The 20074-nt window shown below is 43.7% G+C and overlaps 1 protein-coding gene across 1 annotated transcript; it reads right to left on the bottom strand.

Annotated features, from left to right (window-relative positions):
* Positions 1–810: 810 nt before the first annotated feature.
* LOC9649383 (probable glucan endo-1,3-beta-glucosidase A6) lies at positions 811–2652 on the bottom strand. Its single transcript, XM_002976454.2, has 3 exons — positions 2559–2652; positions 1147–2487; positions 811–958 (listed from the first exon to the last, which is right to left on the bottom strand). Exons 1-3 carry the CDS (start codon positions 2614–2616, stop codon positions 921–923), a joined length of 1437 nt encoding a protein of 478 aa, XP_002976500.2. The 5' UTR covers positions 2617–2652; the 3' UTR covers positions 811–920.
* Between the last annotated feature and the right edge of the window lie 17422 nt (positions 2653–20074).

Here is a 20074-nt window from a genome sequence, read left to right as displayed (position 1 = left end):
CAGCATAATCAGTCCAAAGAATTTGCAGCCCAGTATATATGCCGCAGCGATCACGTCTCTTTCTCGCAGACTTTTGATCTGGAAAACATGGCTCTTAATCTTATCTGTGATCACAAAAACCAAAGATTATCACATCTTGAACATGGAGAGCATTCATCCCAGGAAAAAGCCGTCCCAGCACAGACAACGTATACTTCACGTAAGTTATGGCAAGGGAGCCTTCAACACATTCCCTTCTCAACAACACAAGCTCTCCAGCTAGCCGGCCCTGCCAGGTCCACACCACATCCATCAATCAAACAGGTACTTTAATCACATGGGGACCACTCGCTCACACCGATCCAGATCACCCAAGTTATTGACTTGACAAAAAACATCGTATCAAATGATCCTGGCAGGAATTTTCTCTTCATCACAACTTCGCCTGCCGATTCAAGTGTGGAGAAGGACCAACTTGGTCTACTGCTTGTTTTTCTTTTTTTCTAATACTCGTTCGAGGTCTTTTTTCTAGAAGTGCACATCTGGTCAGGGCGGGGTGCGTACATATATACGCAGAACATATTAAAGATATTTTGCCTTTCCATCCATCAAATACTTAACGTTTTGGCTCGAGTTTGAGCCCAAATTCCTCATATTGAATTTGTCTGCGTCACAAGTTCCACCCACAAAGTAGAAACAAGCACGTCAATGTTTTCAGCCATCATAAAACTTGTATTTAAATTACACTACGTTTCAAAGCAGCCACTGAAAATACGGAGTAAGAGGTACAAGAGAGAGTTAAAAGTGTTTAAAGGAAGTTAGTGTCCTGTGAGCTTTCCATTTCAATCATGTTTCAACTTGAAGAAGCAATCACCAGTTTTCAATCTTTTGGTTTTGTGTGAAACATAATTTGTAAGTTGACTTCTCCAGGATCATAGCGCTCAGATAATAGTTGGAGCATACTCGCATGATGCGTAGCCTGAGAATGCAGTACATGCAATCGTTATCAATCACGAGGACAAACATCAGTAATTCCTTTACGATGTACTTAAAATTCAATGCAGCTCTTTCACTCAAGCATGGAGCACACCTCTCAGAAGTAAAAGAACACAAAGAAGAAAAAAAGAAAAGCATTCAAAGAGAAAATAAGGAGAGCTTTGATCTTACTTGGATCGCTGGAAGTTAGAAACGCAGCCCCGTTGAAAACACAGCTCCCTCCGTTCGTCCTCTGGAAAAAGTAGTACGCGTTGAAAACGATCGAGGCGTGAGAGATTGTGGTGTTTGGCAAGAAGCAAGGTTGGCCGGGATCAGTGATCGAGCTACAATTGACACCACCCGGGCCGCAAGCAAAATCTATGCCACCCTGGAGCTGGCTAGTCGAAGCACTCTGGTTAGCAACGCACCATAGCTTAGCAGTACCTGGTAAAGGCTCGGGTGGCGGCAATGCCATGGGTTTGTAGTCACCATCGCTAAGCCTGCCAGTAAGATCGATCTCGTACTTTTGGATCGCGGTGGAACCATTGTCTGCAATCGCAAAGAGTCCCCAGTTTCTCTCGGTGACCGGGCCGGGTTTGAGATTCTCATTGAAGAGCGCGAAGATGAAAGCTGGGATTTGCTGGTGTGGTCGCTTTGGAGTGCCGAGAGGAGGCTTCGTTGCGAGCTTCTTGGCCAGGCGGCGATTGTAGAGCGCGGCATTGTAAAAGTTGGCGCCTCGCTCGTCGATTCCACCCTTGGTTGGCCACCCGGTCTCGGCCAAGCCGAGCTTCACGCTCTCGTGGCCGAGCTTGGCCATGGCGGCGGTGATCGAGTCGAGCTGGATGTCGAGGAGATTGTCGTAGACGAGGCCATTCCCGGGGTCCCGGTATGGAGTTCCGGATCCATTGAAGAGCGCAAAGTCGATGGGAACGGTGGCGCGGTTAAACTCCCAGGTGAAGAAGGGATACGCGTCCACGAAGAAGGGCGAGTTTGTGGAGTGCAGAAACTCCAGCATGGGGCGGATAATGGGCTCGGCTATGTCGTCCCTGAAAGTTCCATTGGAGGGAGGGAAGACGTAGCCCTGGAGAACTAGTAGGGCGTGAGGAGTGCTAACTTTGATCTTGCGATGGAGCCCGAGCTTGGCAAGAGATCTGTGGATGTTCTTCATGGCCGGCACGAGTTTTGGCCATGTGGATTGCCGGATGCTAAAGTCCGAGAGAATCTCGTTCCCGATGAGAACCGTCCGGATTCTAGTGAATGGGTAGTACGCCGTGACGTTGGACTTGACCCATTCGTCCGCGAAGCTCTGGCTGGATGCTACGCTCGGGATCTGCTGGTTGGGCACCATGACCGTCACTTTGACGCTCGTGTTCGCCAGGGCGGAGAGGATCGAAGGATTTGCATCGTAGATCTTGACTCTCCCGAGTTTGAGCTGCCGGATGAGCTCCACGGACTTGGGCGGCGCGGGGAGATTGTTGCCAAGCTGACCATAGTTCACGCCGATTGGGTAGTAGTGGTAGCGATGATTGTGAACTTTGGAAGATCATGGATGATGTTAGATCCAGAGATCTTGACTACTTTAGATCCTAAAAAATGAAGCTCACCTGGGATTGCCTCACTTGGTCCGAGTAGGAGCAGCAACAGTAGCAAGGCTGTGGCCATTTTCTTCTTTCCTTGGCTAGTGTTTGGTGGTCCAAGAAATTGAAACGGCCCTAAACATTTTTTAAAATAATTATAAATATAATCAACGCTGTATATTTTATTTTGTAAAAAAATATTTGTCAATAAAATCATTGATCAGTTTGATTAAAAGTAACCAAAGGTAAGAATATAATTAAGTCAGGCATCTCTTGAAATCTCAGCTTCACATCAAGCTCTCAATATCCATTCCCAAGTAGTTGGAATGTTGGAGCTGATTGTCACAAGCTTATAGGAATTCAAGTGGAGACTCTAACATGTAGAAATGCACCAGAAGCAATGTAAATCTGTAAATTACTCATCACCAAAACTGCATAGAACTTGTCAAACAAACCCGTGTGAGAAATCCACAGAAGGTGATCGCCCACAGTAGAAGTACCATCCTCCAATCCATGCTCATTGTAGAACAGATAGCACTCACGCCTCCAACGAACAAGCTGTATGCAATCATTTTCTTGTGACCCAAAAAGAGCATATAGAATCACTTCATACATTCAAATTTACTTTGAAAGGCATAGGGGAACTTACCTGATGAGAATATGGGCACCAAGAAACAAAACTGTCCGAATCCTTTAGTTAATTGAGGTGGTTAAAGTATGACAAGCATCCACAACCCGTATGCAGTGAAGAAATGAATGACAAGATTCATCAAGAACTGGCACCGTATGATCTCTTCTTACAGATCTTTTCAAATTCTTTGGTAAACTGTTTTCTGTTGCCTTGACAAGACTCCCTCAAAGCTTCAAAAGCTATGGAGGAGGGGTTGTTAAAGCCAACTGATGAGTATGATATTGGTGCTTCTTAGGCATCCAGAATAATTTGATCAGCCCAAGTGTTGCCCAGAAGATTACCAATGGGAGACTTTCACAGGTTGGAAAGAACTCTCAAGAGATTATGTGGCATCTCAATATCTAAGCATACATTATATATTTTTTATTATTGCATGGTCAAAATGATTGCTATTAGCTAAAATTTCAAGATAGGCAAACTTTACAAGCGTCATAAGGCCATCTTGGATGACCATAAATTTGGTATTAAAACACCAATATCTGAAAACTCAGAATAAGAGTATGATGTTTCAAATGAATTTCATTTCACATTTTGTTGAGTTAATGCAGTAGGATTTATATATAGTTCTTATGTTCAAATTATTATATTCTATACTAGCAATATATTTTTCATGGAATATAAGGTGTTTAAATTGTGGATTTGGGAATCATACTCATATATTTAAACAAAAGAGCCAAATGTAACATATTCTTCTAAGATTTTATAATCTAAGGGCTGAAATTTGAATATAAAAAGTCTCCAAATGATGCAAACGCAGGCAAAAGAGTGGCCAAAGGACCATTTGTTGCACGAGATAGCATTTGAGACTTTTGCATCTTTTGAGCTTGCCTTTCTTTCTCTGTGTTGGCCCATTTCAACACCAAGGCAAAAGATGAAAGTAGTGAATGTAATTTATGCATTAGCAATTTATGAAAAAAAAAACCTAATACTAAAGCCAAACTCAATCAAAGGGATAGAACATTTAGGTGATATTCTCAGAAAATGCATGGGTCAAAATGTAAATTTCTTGCAAAAAAACATGAGACTTAAGAGATTGGGAGTTTGCTCAGACTTGCAAGCAAAACAGATTGAGTGAGATAAATCAAATGGGACATTCCCAAGAGAGAATGCCTGAGAGAACTGTGGTGATTTTGCACGGCTCTCATTGGAGCTTATGCTCTACTCAATTACAGTAAGGAGATGAAAAGGATCTTTAAATTTGCATTACATGGATTCAGACTCATGCAAAGCAATTGCAGAAGCAGAAATTGTGATACACAATCCAGCCATTTTTTTTGTCTCTCTGTGACATGGTGCTGTGCCCGTTTTTATACTGGTTAAAGGTAAACCGAAATAATTTAAAGTGTCCAGATCAATCCCTTAAACCGAGGTCTTATCTTTTACAAAAAAGGATGTTTATGAAAACTGTTGTTACGTGTATTAATTGAAAGAGTCAGATATGTCATCAAATATATGTCAATTATCCTTGCCTCACTCTTGCCTGAAGAGTTTCTCAATCTAGTTTTCCCCAATCTTGCCTCAATCCTCCATGGAGAGGCGTTGCTCTGTGCTTTTTTTCCTACTGGCTCTTGTGTGCATTTGGGAGTTTAGTCGTCCTCACGTCGAGACTGCTGCTATCTCAGGGATTGTTCCTATTGCGCGCAAGTTCTTGCCTGCCCTAAAAAAGGGAGGCGCGATCATATGGAAGGAAAGACGAACTCTAGCCAACTTCACCGACTTTAGTTTGAGAGGAGGAGACAAAGGCCTAGAGACGAGTTTCTATGTAGATAACGGCCTCAACTTCGCCGTGAATCTCAATTTGGGAACTCCTCCTGTGCAGCACAACTTGACCATGGCACTTAACTCGGAATTCTTCTGGGCTGCGTGCTCTCCTTGCGTTGATTGCAATGTTTCCACAAACGAACCCCGCTTTTCACCGGTATTATCCACATCTTACACTAGAATCCCTTGCACCTCTTCTTTCTGCTCGAGAGATTTCTCCACAAACGCTTGCGGATCTTCAGAACGACTTGCTTATATAATGTTTCTTACAGCCCCAAATACTCCTCAGCTGGTGAGATGGCTAGTGATATTGTAACGATGAAAACTCCACGTAAAACTAGAGGCAATAAGAGCCTCAGAATGTCACTTGGATGTGGTCGAGAAAGCACGAAATTGCTGGGAATTCTCAATACATCAGGCCTGGTGGGATTTGCAAAGACAAACAAGTCATTCATTGGACAGCTTGCAGAAATGGACTATACAAGCAAGTTTATCTATTGTGTTCCATCTGATACGTTTAGCGGCAAAATCGTGCTCGGCAACTATAAGATATCATCGAACTCCTGTAAATCCAAATTCCACTGCGTTGTATTACATCGGCTTGAGATCCATAAGTATCAACGATACGTTGACTTTTCCGGTGTAAGGCATTCTTGCAGATGGAACTGGAGGAACGATCATTGATTCCATGTTTGCATTCAGCTATTTCACACCAGATTCCTACACCCCTCTTGTGCAAGCGATACAAAACCTCAACTCCAACCTTATTCAAGTATCGAGCAACGAAACTGCAACCCTGCTCGGCAATGATATTTGCTACAATGTTTCTGTAAATGGTGACACACCACCACCACAAACTCTGACTTATTACTTTGAGAATGGCACACAGGTTGAATTTCGGACATGGTTTCTGCTAAATGATGATGCTGAAAATGCTACTGTGTGCTTGGCTGTTGGAAACTCACAGAAGGTGGGGTTCTCACTGAATGTTATAGGAACCTACCAGCAGCTGGATGTGGCAGTGGAGTTTGATCTGGAAAAGCAGGAGATTGGATTTGGAACAGCAGGATGTAATGTCAGCATGAACCTTGACACTTCTTCTGGTTTTACATACGTCTTCGTGTTGAAATCTTCTACAACTCAAGCGTTCTCTTTTTTTCCTCTCCTGCTTGTTTAAGTAAGACACCTTCAAAACTTTATCTTATCAATTTTACTGAACAAAACCGCGTCAACATATGTTGATTGTAAACTCGAGATATATAGCTCCTTCGCCTTTGCAATTTGCTTCCAAATGAGGAGATCTTGTGTAGCAATTGCGCTCTTGTTGGTAACTTTTGCAGGATGCATTCAAGGACAGCGTGCAAGGATTCCCGTTGTGTTGGTCTCTTCCAGGCCAACAGGACGCCAATTGTCAACACTAGCCTGTTTTTGCCCTCTTCTCGAAAAAGCAGCCAAGCCTTGGAAGCCAACTTCTTTCTCGATGGTGCACTCAACTTCGCCATGGATCTCAGCCTGGGAACTCCGCCTCAGCCGCTCAACTTCACTCTCGCGGTGGATTACGGGTTTTCTTGGGTGGCATGCTCCTCGTCCTGTGCAATCAGTTGCACCACCGCATCTCTCTTCCAGCCAGGTTTGTCAACTTCTCACACCAAGCTTCCATGCGGTTCTCCATCGTGCTCGGCATTCAGTGCCGTTTCTACGAGCTGTGGACCATCCTACAACACATCGTACGGCACTAACTTCTCCTCTGCCGGTGACTTGGTCAGAACAATGGATTCCGTACGAAAACAAAGGTGGCGGTCAATTTTGTCCTTTGGGTTGTGGCCGCGACAGTGGGGGGCTGCTTGAACTCCTCCACACGTCTGGTTTTGTGGGTTTTGAGAAGAGTAACGTGTCATTCATGGGGCAATTGAGCCCGTTGGAGGAGCAAGTTTATCTACTGTTTGCCCTTGGAAAGCTTGTAATTGGGACCTATTTCTTCGTCCATGGCCTACACCCCCATGATCACAAACCCACAAGCAGCCAAGCTATACTTACCATTTCTATAAGTTTCAAGTTCCAATTCAGGGATTTCTTTCCAATGGAACTGGTGGAACAGTCATTGACACCACCTTTCTGAGCTACTTGACATCTGATTTCTACACTCAGCTGGTACAAGCAATAAGCACTGAACCTGAATGTCATAGGGATGTATCAACTTGATGGTGGAATATGACTTGGAACAAATGAAGTTTGGATTTATATGTGTTACATTTGGTATTAGAAGATATATTTTAGCTAGTATTATCTAATAAGATTGGATAACTAGTTTCATTGCATATATAGAGATGGAAATGATGATCCAAGTGGGTATATATTTAGGTGTTATGGTTTTACATGTGTTCCTAGGTATAGATTTTGGTTTCTACAATTTTATACTATATTGTATGAGCTTTTGTTTGCGTTTATATAATGAATTTATGATGTACCATTTACATGAGTTTGTGCTTGGGCTTATGAGTGAGGTATATTAGCAACTTAAGGTATCAAAAATAAAGGATCAAATATATAAATCATCTTTTTTTCTTCAAAAAATGATTTATAACAAAGTATGATTTTATTGCTTGTATTCACATCATGCAATCAAGAGTCATTTCAATGGATATTGGTTATAATAATCTTACAAGTAATGAATCATGGGATGGATAATGATAAAGTGCTAAACCATTTTTATCTAGGCTTACTATGGGTTATAATGCTCAATTCTTTCTAGAGAACTTTGTTATTACTCCTTTAACTGATTGAAAAAATGGATACATTCTTATTAATAAGCTCTTTCCTTTTATATTTAAATCTTTATGAATCATTTATTGAGTCGTTCTCTTTGATTGCTTACAATCCATTACACGCTTCCTTGCAAATTTATACCCTTATGAATGGAAGCTTTCCCAAGAGCCCCATTGACCTAGAACTAGACCTACCAGATGTTAATCTCAACATATGGTGCATATAAGAAATAAAAGAGAATAACTTAAAAAACAAAAATTCAAATATAAAAGAAAAAAGCCCATAAATAAGTATGCACCCCTTTTTCCAATTGGTTAAAGGTCTTGGGATATTTGGGATTAAGTGTCTATGGGAGTAGTATTCAGTTAGATGACCTTCTGGGAAATTTAAATTCAGGAGCTTACATTTGGTATTAGAGGGGTCTCATATCCATATAGTAAATATAACTGTGGGTATTGAAAATAACATGTTAACGAGTTATTTCAAATATTCATTCCTTATTGCCACGACAATAGGAGGTTGGTATTGTTGAACTTTATATCAATCTCCATCCAAGCTAGTTGAGAAATCAATCATCATATATGTATTTATGCTAGATAAACAGGAACTCTTATATATTTCTTTCTAAGTATATTAGGCCTAGTATGAGAAACTCATATGTTGGCTTACACTTACTACTATTGGGAACTTTCGTTGTAGTATATATAGTTTTCACCTTTTATCCTATGATGATTTACTATAGGATAACCATAAAATGGAACTTACCAAGAAGCAAAAGGATAAAAGCATAGAGTGACTTGAAACAATTTTAGAGTATTTAACATATCTAATGTTAGGAATAGCATCCAAAACAGAGCCAAATGGGGTTTTATGCTATTTCAGCATACTATGAGGATATATGTACTCCACCAATTAACATGGTGTGGAACTTGGGCTTAGACCCACGTTGGACGTAAAATAAAGACAAACACACATAAGAACTAGACTATGCCTTAATTTGGTCAGCCATACCCAATCTACCTCTATAATAGATTTGGAACCCCCCCATAGGCCCTTTGCCCTTGCAAAAAGCTAAATATAGAATGGCATTAGATTGCAAATTTGGACACAAAATTACATTCTATAAATATACCAAATTAGCAAATCTAAACACGCAATTGGGGAATTAAATACATGATAGCGAGAGTGTTTAGTAGATATGGTAAGTTATCATCTAGTGAATATTAAGGGACTAAACTCAATATCACAGGGGTTCCCAACATTAGCAAGTGCAAGCTAACATATGAGTTTCTCATACTGAGCCAAGTATACTTCACAAGAAACATATAAAAGTCCCTATTTTATGTTTATCCGATATAAGTACATACATGATGACCAATTTCTCAACTAGCTTAAGTGAAGATTGATAAAGGACCCAGCAATACTAACTTCCTGCCATTGTGGTAGTATAGAAAGAATATCCGAAAAGACTAGCCAATAGATAACTTTTGATACTTGCAATCATATTTGTGACACTCTCCCCTTAGGGAAGATCGACATCCTTGTTGATACATATTTTAGTCTAGAACATTGCCAAAGAAACAACTCCAGAAAAAATTCATGATGTTCACACTTTGTGAGAAATGAACCAAATGAGTTAGGGTAATTTCTCTATCTAATGCAAATATGCTACACTCATACACCTTTCGGTCATCACTAACAAGGAAATGACTACTGGAGTTAACCACCCTTGCTACTCTAGGTGTCACCTAACTTATAAAAGATGATAGCCTTTATCTGCAAGTGGTATAAAGAGAGAAGCTAGAGGCCTTAACCCTCATAGGTTTAGAGGTAGTTAGAGTTGTTTACACAGTCATATCTTTTTTAAACAAAATAAGGAATATCAAGAGAGAAGCAGGTGATATGATTAGTCGACAGTAGTTACCCCATGACTAAAGATTTCACCATATATACAAAGTGCCAAAGCAAGTTTGCCTGTATTAGCCAAAACCCAAAGATCAAGAGATAGACAATATCAAAGTTAAAGACAATGATATTTTAGAGACTTAAGTATTAGTGAATAAATCTTAGATTAAAACACAAAAGTATTCTAAGTAAGTTATCATTTGATAAACTAATATTAGAGTATCGAAACCACTAAAATCACTATAGTTGGAAAACATAGAATTCACCATCCGCTTAACAATGATCATGAGTTTCATATGAACTAACTTTAATGCTAAAGAAGAAATCATGGTACAACCCACAATAACCATTCAACACATTTATAAACTAAACTTCATAATGCAAAGCTAATGAAGAGCATTTCTGCATCAATCTAAAAGCCAAACATAATAAAGTTATAGTTAACAAGTGACCACCAAATCGATCCTCCATAAATCCATCTTTTATAGTAAGATGTAACTCACTTCATAACAAGCATAAAAAGAATCATCAATGATCGATATAAATATTCATACATTTTAATACATAAATCATACATAAATCCAATAAATATTCAAACATTTTAATATCGATCACTAACTCTTCCTCTTATAAAGTTAGTATAGTCTATGATTGAATCACTTTTCAAGGAAAAGTTAAAGTACTAAACAATCTTATCCAGAACATAACTAACTCAACTTGTCTTTCAATTTATTTAAATGCTAGTATAGTTGTTAACTAGCGAATGCACAAATGCCAATAACACAAAGCTACAGCTAAATTATCAATATTATTTGCATCAAGACTATTTAAATTCAATATCAATCCTATGTAGAGACATCTCATTTCACTTAAATTTCAACATTAACAATGTTAACAACAAAGCATCATCTCAATGCTATCAACACCAAAATAAAGCTAGAAGAAAGCAAAATGAATCACCATTTAAAGCTTTTTAGCAACTAAGTTATCCAAAGTCAAAGATACCTTAATCAGTACCCAAGACTAATCATATAGATAAAATATTATCAAAGAGTGAATCACCACATCTAAAACTCAATGTAATTTAACTCTATAAACTAAACGTAACTAAATGATATTGATAGAGGTAGAATCGATATGCCAAAATAGAGAACCATATAAGTTTAACAACATGATCCTCCACACAACACTATCCGGTAAAGCAAGTTTATCATTGCTAAATTATTATCAAGTGAAGCAAGTGTTAATAGTCCTCGACGAAGTCTACAAGCAATCATTAATCGCAAAACAACTAACAATCACTTTTCAACTTGCCTTTCACAAGACCCAAACACTAAACTCATGTCATCAAGTCATATATTTGTCCATCATGAGAGTAATATCCTAGATATAAGATATAAAAACATGGACAAACATGAATTAAAGGACCACTCGAATCAAATTGAACCACAATAAGCTCACTAACACATTTAACCAATAACTCTAAGCATGCCTTAAAGAGGCTAACTATGCATGATTAATAGTTAATTGCCACTAAAATGAAGACCATGCAATGAACTCATATTGGTACACAACTTTCTTAGACAAGTATAAGTATTTAACATTTCAACTTCAAATAACTAAGTTGGACATCATTATCCTCAACCAAGTGTAAGCGACTAAATTTTCCATTCTACTTTAGTCACTTAACCACACCTCCGACCACTTGGAGGAGTCTCATTCACAACCTCCATCAGTCCAATTCAGGACTTGGGACTTGCTAGTCCCAAGAATGGCATCCATGCCACTCCACACTTGCACCTGGTCCAAGTGCTCCACGTGTCCAGTCCTGAGACCGACACCCAAAGGTACCACTGACATCTCGGCCCGTTACGCTAAAGCCATGCCCATTCACCTTTGCTGCACTAGTGGTTCAACACCACTTGCATCACCACCTCGTCTCTCCAAGACTGGGCCATGTGTCCACGAGTGGTCATCCTAGATCCACTCCTTAGCATCCTTAGGATGCCCACAGACCTGGGGAGTTGCCTTCCCCAAAGTCCCTTTGTCAGTTCCTACCAAGTCCCTTTCTGCCCCTGGCCGTGTTTGCCAACACTGCCACTGGATCGAGGCCCACAGGCCCGACCACTAAGTCCCACGGTCCTCTGGGACTTCCTCACCACATGACTGTGTCCTTGGTCACTACCCCAGAGGACTGCTCCTCTTCCTTTCCACAGTCTGGGCCTTTGGGACAACATTTCGGAACACCGTGGCCTTACGCGAGCCACCTAGGTACTCTCCCCACCTATCGCCTTTAGGTGCTCTAGCCATGGGCTTAGAGCGAGGTTCCATTGAGCCACGCTTGGTATCCAAGTAGGTAGTGCCACCCACACTTGGACTGGGAGCATCGGCCAGTCGATCTCCCGGGGGAACTAGAGCCGGCTCTTGAACACTTCACCAAGCTACCCCGCTTGTCGGTCTGTGTTCACTCTAGTCTTGGACTTCCCAGTGGGCAGCTCATCACCCAACACTGGGTCTGGCCTTCCTGGGCCAAACTGGCCTTTCCTGGCCAAACTGGCTCCACTGCAGTCCTCCCCCTACTATACTTTTGGGGCTCACCAAACCCCCCCAGGGTCTGGGAGACGAACGCTTTGGGCTTTCACCCTCTCAGGCTCCGGACTCGGACTCGGACTCGGACTCGGACTCGGACTCGGACTCGGACTCGGACTCGGACTCGGGCTCGGGCTCGGTCTCGGCCTCGGCCTCGGTCTCGGTCTCGGTCCCGATCTCGGTCTCGGTCTCGGTCCCGGTCTCGGTCCCAGTCTCGGTCTCGACTTCGGACTCCATCTCGGACTCCATCTCGGGTCCATCTCGGACTCCATCTCGGACTCCATTTCGGGTCCATCTCGGGTCCACCTCAGACTCCATCTCGGACTCCATCTCGGGTCCATCTCGGACTCCACTTCGGACTCCAACTCGGGTCCATCTCGGGTCCACCTCGGACTCCAACTCGGACTCCATCTCGGACTCCATCTCGGACTCCATCTCGGACTCCACTTCGGACTCCAACTCGGGTCCATCTCGGGTCCACCTCGGACTCCACTTCGGACTCCAACTCGGGTCCATCTCGGGTCCACCTCGGACTCCACTTCGGACTCCATCTCGGACTCCATCTCGGGTCCATCTCGGACTCCACTTCGGACTCCAACTCGGGTCCATCTCGGACTCCACTTCGGACTCCAACTCTGGTCCATCTCGGACTCCACTTCGGACTCCAACTCGAGTCCATCTCGGACTCCACTTCGGACTCCAAGTCGAGTCCATCTCGGACACTCCCACGTGTCATGTGTTGGTCCTTTTGGGTCCCTTTTTGGAGCCTCGCCTTTTGCTCGCTTCGTGCTCGTTCCTCGAGCACTTCGTTGGGAGTTCCACTCCCGCTCTTGACTTTTCAAGTCGGAGCTTTTGGTCCAAACGTGTTACGCTCGTTTGGCTCTCGCTTCGGCCACTACGATGTGGCGCCCTTCCAGCTCCACTTTGGGGCCTAGGGATTTTGTGTCTCACAACTCCACCACCCATAGACGAAGTTCGATGTCCTCATCGAACGGTAAACCCTTTCATAAAGTAACACCCACATGTGTTACCATTTCCATCTTTGGCACCTAGCCAATCTTTGTCTATGGTTTGACATCAAAGGCTCACCATGCCTTGTCCATCCTTTAAGGAGCGTAGTCTCTCCAATTTAGAGACTGATTGGACCACATGTAATGGTTCATCCTTTTATTGGTTTAGTTCTCGCTAAACCTCTTAGAGACCCTTCTCTAAGTCAATCCCACTACTCCTTCTCGAGTAGTCTCAATTTCCATCGATATAACCTTTGCACTTTGGAACTTTGAATTTTGACTTCTTGGAGTCAATTTCTTAGGTGTCTCCGACACCTTGCCTTGCACCTTTTGTGCAACTCCACTTCCCATCCTAGGAAGTTCTCTACTCGAGGGCACCATCATCCTCTCTTCTATTTCGTGCCAAAGTTCCAGTTATCATACTTTGTGCTAGGGCTGTTCATGGCCCTATCATTTGGCTACCTTACCGCTCCCTCCCTTGGAGCTCCCACTTTCGCCAAATCGAAGCATTTCGGAATCCCTCCTTGGAAACACACTTCCTTTCCCGCAACTTGTTAGCGTCCAACACATTAGTGTTCTTCGCCTAACTTTGTCACTTGGATTCCTTCCAAGGGATTCCACGGCCCTATCTTGGCCACTCATCTTTTGCTCCTATCCGTTGATTGTTGCACCAAGCAACATCAAATCTCTACCTCCCTCCTTGAGGTATTGTTTCGGTTCCATAGCAAAGACTCTTCTTTGCCAAGTCCGGAGGACGTTCACCCCTAGTATGTCTCTTTAGCATCTTCTGCTATGGGCTCTATCCACGGCCCAACTTCGTGACCCTCTCATGGGTCTCTTTAGAGACTACTTTCCTTGGACACACTATGCCATCGCAATGACATAGCTCATTTCCCTAAGGTGCTTTTCCCACTTGGTCACTTTGACCAAGCCACACCATCATCAATAGTTCAAATCAACACTTTGAACTAAGAACCTTATTCCTTAACCCAAACAAGGACCTTGTCCTTATTTAGCCACAAGATCACCTAGTGATCTCACCTTGGCACCTTAACAGGTTTGCCAATAGGTACTAGGTCTTCCAGACCTTTAACTTGTTAACTACGACCCCGGGGGCATCCCCCACACTTGGCGGTGCGCCCAAGCCAGCCCTTCCGGCCAAGGGTTCATAGCAACTGAGATTAGGTGTCCCCATCTCACTCACCACGACCTTGGTGCCACTTGCACCAAAGCGTTCAAGTTAGATATGCCAAGCTTTCACACTAAGCAATATAACCGTGCATCACGACTCCGAGGCATCCCTCGCTTGGCGGTGTGCCCAAACCAGTCTCCCCACTGAGAGTCCATGACCACCGAAATATGAGTGTCCTCATATTCCAAACCATCACCACGCCCTAGTGATTTGGGACTCGAACCCAAGCACTAGAGGGTCGGGACTCGAACCCAACCTCCGTATATGCATCTACGGACGGCATCACACAAGATGCCTGGCGTGACTCCCCACGCCGGTGCACCAACCTATTTTTAAAGCGCGCTACAGATCACAGCTTAGGAACCTAGTTCCTCCACACTGCCAAGTCCTCTCACTTGACATGTCTGTGATCATGCATGGACTCCTCCATGCTCGGCCCCATGGCCCACCCTTTTTGAAGTTATCACCTTCAACTAGGGTCTTTGTTCCCCCGACGTGCCAATCTCACTTGGCAAGTCCTCCGACCATTGTAACATGGTTCCTGCATAAGCGTGAAAGTCCTTGACCATCGACTTTCGTTCAAAGCCCTCTCTTTGAACACTCGGGAACTTCTTCCCTAACCTTGATAACCTTGCCTCATGGCAAGCTTCAAGACCACGCTTTTGCTGCGCCACTCTGATTTCGCGCATTCCATGAACCATTTACACTTGGCCTTTCTAGGTACTACGCTACCTAGAATCGTCTTTGGGAACCTTGAAGGAACTCTGTCCCTCAGCTTGCTAAGGCCTCCCTTTTTGCAAGCCTTCAAAATGCCACATAGTCTAACATGGACAATTCCATATTTTAGACTCTCCATGGCATCATAGTTGCTAGCGGCAACACCCTCGAGCCCCCACTTGATTCTCCACTCCCAGCTGGCATAACCAACCTTGGTTATGCCCTTCGATTCCTATGGTTTGGTTCTATCCCCTTACTACTTGCTTTTTGGCTTCACACCTTTCCTTTGGTCATTCTCCTCCAGACCAGGAGGGTAGCTTTGCACTTTCTATCACGCTTTAGCAAGTATTCTTAGGGATGAACCTACCCAATAGCCTAGGGAGTGGTTCCTCAATCCGGGTATGCTCACCTTATAATCCCACACACTGGGATTACATTGTTGCTTATGGGCCTTTACATGCCCATCACTAGCCTTGCCAAAATTCCATTTTTGGCTTTGTCCAACTCGGGTAGACAGTCTCTCCTGTCTCCGCAACCTTGGACATTTGGATAGCATCTTCTATCCATCATTCGCTAGGGACTTAGTCCCTTGGGCTTTATCCATTGCCCTCGCGACATCAAACACCACCTTCTGGTGTTCTAGAGTGTCCGGGTGTCCCAATGATGGCTTTCTTGACAATGAGTATTTCCTTTTATGACATTGACTTACTATATCGCAACACAAGCAACTTATCCCCCGTAAGGGTATATCCAACTTCCTTATGCTATTAAGAAGTCTTGGGTAGCTACCTTCTACCCGTTTAACCAGTTATTTTGCACCTCTTGCTTAGTTGCCTTATAGTTGTCAAGTCCTACAACTCATTGCTTGGTGCTTTCACACCTCCATCATTATCTGGGTCACCACACTCCAACTGCATGCTCTGCAACTTAGGCTATGCTATTCCCATTTCCATTGGGATTCCTTTGGCAAGGGGTTCTCATGAACCCACCAACATAGCCTCAAGGTATCACACCTTGGCACATTTGGTGTCTCCACACCATTGGCTCCACGAGCCTACCTCTATGACATTTCCCCTTCGTGTCTAAGTCTTTGCCAAGACCAACACCGCTCTTTCTCATGCCAACCATCCGTTAGCACTGCACCATAGAGGTCACACACAACTTTATGTCAAAGTTGTTTTCTTCTGGGAACACCTTTCCTATAACTTTAGCATGGCACATTTTGCCATTGATGAGATACCCTCTGTTCTCATCCTTGGATCCTATGATTCCCCCCCATCCTTTATGGGGTACAACACACCTCAGTCCAAATGCTTCCATCAGTCCTTTTAGGACCATCCGTTGACTCTACTTGAGTCATCCAGCAGTTTTGGACTTGGTTAATCCATAGACCCGTAAGGTCCTACTTGTGAGGTACTAGCTCACTGGAATACACTTCTTGCATTCCTGTCCTACTCAAAAGGACTATTTTCACAAGTGTTACTCCGACACTTGATTTTGTTCTCTAGGGGTAACCTTTGCCCCTTAGGACTACTTGTCCATGTGATGAGAACACCAACTCATCCACTTAATACACCCCCAACTCCTGGGGTTGTTCCAGCATTTATTAGAGGTAGCCCCGGCTACCTTTTCAAGGACTTGAGTCCTCTTCCATATTTGACCTCCCACGGTCATTACTTCTGGTCTCACATTCATGAGCACCAACCTCAACTATATGAGGAAAATCTTGTGACTCCTTTATTGCTTTGGAGTCTTTATCTTTCCCGTGATCCCAATTGTAGTTGTTTACCACAACTACATTAGCCAGTTTGCTAAGTCAAATGCTCATCTGGATCACATCCTCAACTCCTTTGAGGAAAACCATATACTGTTCCCAAGATCCCAAAGTCGTTCCATTATTGGCCCTTTTCTATCTACCACCTCGTCTACAAGTTCACACACGAACTGTAATGGAGAGCCATGTCTTCCCGACTTGCTACTCCTCAAGGATAGGCCCACTCCTCAGACCTTCCAATGCCAACACTAGTGGTGATATACTTTAGCACCAATAAAAGTCGGACTAAGGAACAGCTCCGATACCAAGTTGTAAGCGACTAAATTTTCCATTCTACTTTAGTCACTTAACCACACCTCCGACCACTTGGAGGAGTCTCATTCACAACCTCCATCAATCCAATTCAGGACTTGGGACTTGCTAGTCCCAAGAATGGCATCCATGCCACTCCACACTTGCACCTGGTCCAAGTGCTCCACGTGTCCAGTCCTGAGACCGACACCCAAAGGTACCACTGACATCTCGGCCCGTTACGCTAAGGCCATGCCCATTCACCTTTGCTGCACTAGTGGTTCAACACCACTTGCATCACCACCTCGTCTCTCCAAGACTGGGCCATGTGTCCACGAGTGGTCATCCTAGATCCACTCCTTAGCATCCTTAGGATGCCCACAGACCTGGGGAGTTGCCTTCCCCAAAGTCCCTTTGTCAGTTCCTACCAAGTCCCTTTCTGCCCCTGGCCGTGTTTGCCAACACTGCCACTGGATCGAGGCCCACAGGCCCGACCACTAAGTCCCACGGTCCTCTGGGACTTCCTCACCACATGACTGTGTCCTTGGTCACTACCCCAGAGGACTGCTCCTCTTCCTTTCCACAGTCTGGGCCTTTGGGACAACATTTCGGAACACCGTGGCCTTACGCGAGCCACCTAGGTACTCTCCCCACCTATCGCCTTTAGGTGCTCTAGCCATGGGCTTAGAGCGAGGTTCCATTGAGCCACGCTTGGTATCCAAGTAGGTAGTGCCACCCACACTTGGACTGGGAGCATCGGCCAGTCGATCTCCCGGGGGAACTAGAGCCGGCTCTTGAACACTTCACCAAGCTACCCCGCTTGTCGGTCTGTGTTCACTCTAGTCTTGGACTTCCCAGTGGGCAGCTCATCACCCAACACTGGGTCTGGCCTTCCTGGGCCAAATTGGCCTTTCCTGGCCAAACTGGCTCCACTGCAGTCCTCCCCCTACTATACTTTTGGGGCTCACCAAACCCCCCAGGGTCTGGGAGACGAACGCTTTGGGCTTTCACCCTCTCAGGCTCCGGACTCGGACTCGGACTCGGACTCGGACTCGGACTCGGACTCGGACTCGGACTCGGACTCGGGCTCGGGCTCGGTCTCGGCCTCGGCCTCGGTCTTGGTCTCGGTCCCGATCTCGGTCTCGGTCTCGGTCCCGGTCTCGGTCCCGGTCTCGGTCTCGACTTCGGACTCCATCTCGGACTCCATCTCGGGTCCATCTCGGACTCCATCTCGGACTCCATTTCGGGTCCATCTCGGGTCCACCTCGGACTCCATCTCGGACTCCAACTCGGGTCCATCTCGGACTCCACTTCGGACTCCAACTCTGGTCCATCTCGGACTCCACTTCGGACTCCAACTCGAGTCCATCTCGGACTCCACTTCGGACTCCAAGTCGAGTCCATCTCGGACACTCCCACGTGTCATGTGTTGGTCCTTTTGGGTCCCTTTTTGGAGCCTCGCCTTTTGCTCGCTTCGTGCTCGTTCCTCGAGCACTTCGTTGGGAGTTCCACTCCCGCTCTTGACTTTTCAAGTCGGAGCTTTTGGTCCAAACGTGTTACGCTCGTTTGGCTCTCGCTTCGGCCACTACGATGTGGCGCCCTTCCAGCTCCACTTTGGGGCCTAGGGATTTTGTGTCTCACACCAAGGTGCAAGGTTACCAAAATCAAGTCAAGATCACTCTCATAGAATTTAACAAAATTTAAGGTGCAACTTGTTACCTAGCATAATGTAAGCTCCTGAGTTTGGACTTCCCAAGAGGTCACCCAACCCAGTACTATTCACACCCAAAAACGCTTAACCTCAAATATCCCAAAATCCTTAACCAATTGAAAAAGGGGGTGCACTCTTATTCATGGGCCCTTTCTTTTTATATTTGAACCTCATGGACCGTCTCTCAAGTCGTTCTCTTTGATTGCTTACACATAACTTTACAGAAGAAAAGCACAAAAGTCACATTTCTAAATAGCCACTTTCTTACACCAATTCCAAACTTTATTCAACTCAATTGCCTTAGCCCCAAAAGTTAGTATCTTTTTCGGGTTGCATCATACAAATTAACTACTAAGGTCTAAACCAACTAAAGTCAATTCTAGCCCTTCCACTAGTTTGTATTGAATTACAAAAATGGAATGGTTTTCAAGTAAAATGAATAATAGATAAGCCATTGGAAAAGTCTAAGAAAATTTGTGAAAAATTTTCCATCCCAAAGAAAGAATAATTCTCAGTCTGGGATTATAAACTTTTAAGGCTTAACCAACTTTTTCCTAATAATAATTTCATATAGGTTCACCTCAGCATAAATTCTTATGACCCAATAATGCTTAAGTATCAATCAACATGCCCATATATTTTACATTTGACACCAACATCCACAAAATGTAAAATATAAAATGATCATCTAATACTTGATCACAAGGACCATATTATCAAATATCCATATTGCACAAACACTTTTTTTCAACCACCTTCAAGATCCAATGTGAAGCCAAAACACTAACAAGAAAAATGACATGGAAAATCAAGCTCTAAAAAAAATCCCTTATCACTCAACATAATAATGTAATTTCCACTAGCACAGGTATTAGCAATGTTAATGCCTTAATTATACACCTTTTCCATCCAACAATCTATTCCAAGTGCTTGTTGGAAGTCATAGCAAATGAATGCTATAACCTTTTCCAACACCTAATAGACAAATTCTCAAAGACTAAAGTACCAACTCAAGCTTAGCATAATGGACCACTATTGAGAACCAAGTCAAAATTATTTTAATATTACTACTTCCAAGTAGACTAGCTTCACTATCAATCACTTTGGGGTTAATCATTGTTTAACCAAGTAACTTC

The sequence above is a fragment of the Selaginella moellendorffii genome, unplaced genomic scaffold (assembly GCF_000143415.4).
Source record: "Selaginella moellendorffii unplaced genomic scaffold, v1.0 SELMOscaffold_31, whole genome shotgun sequence".
Classification (NCBI taxonomy): Eukaryota; Viridiplantae; Streptophyta; class Lycopodiopsida; order Selaginellales; family Selaginellaceae; genus Selaginella; species Selaginella moellendorffii.
The sequence above is the reverse complement of the archived record's forward strand: the minus strand, read 5'-3'. Positions and strand labels throughout refer to the sequence as shown.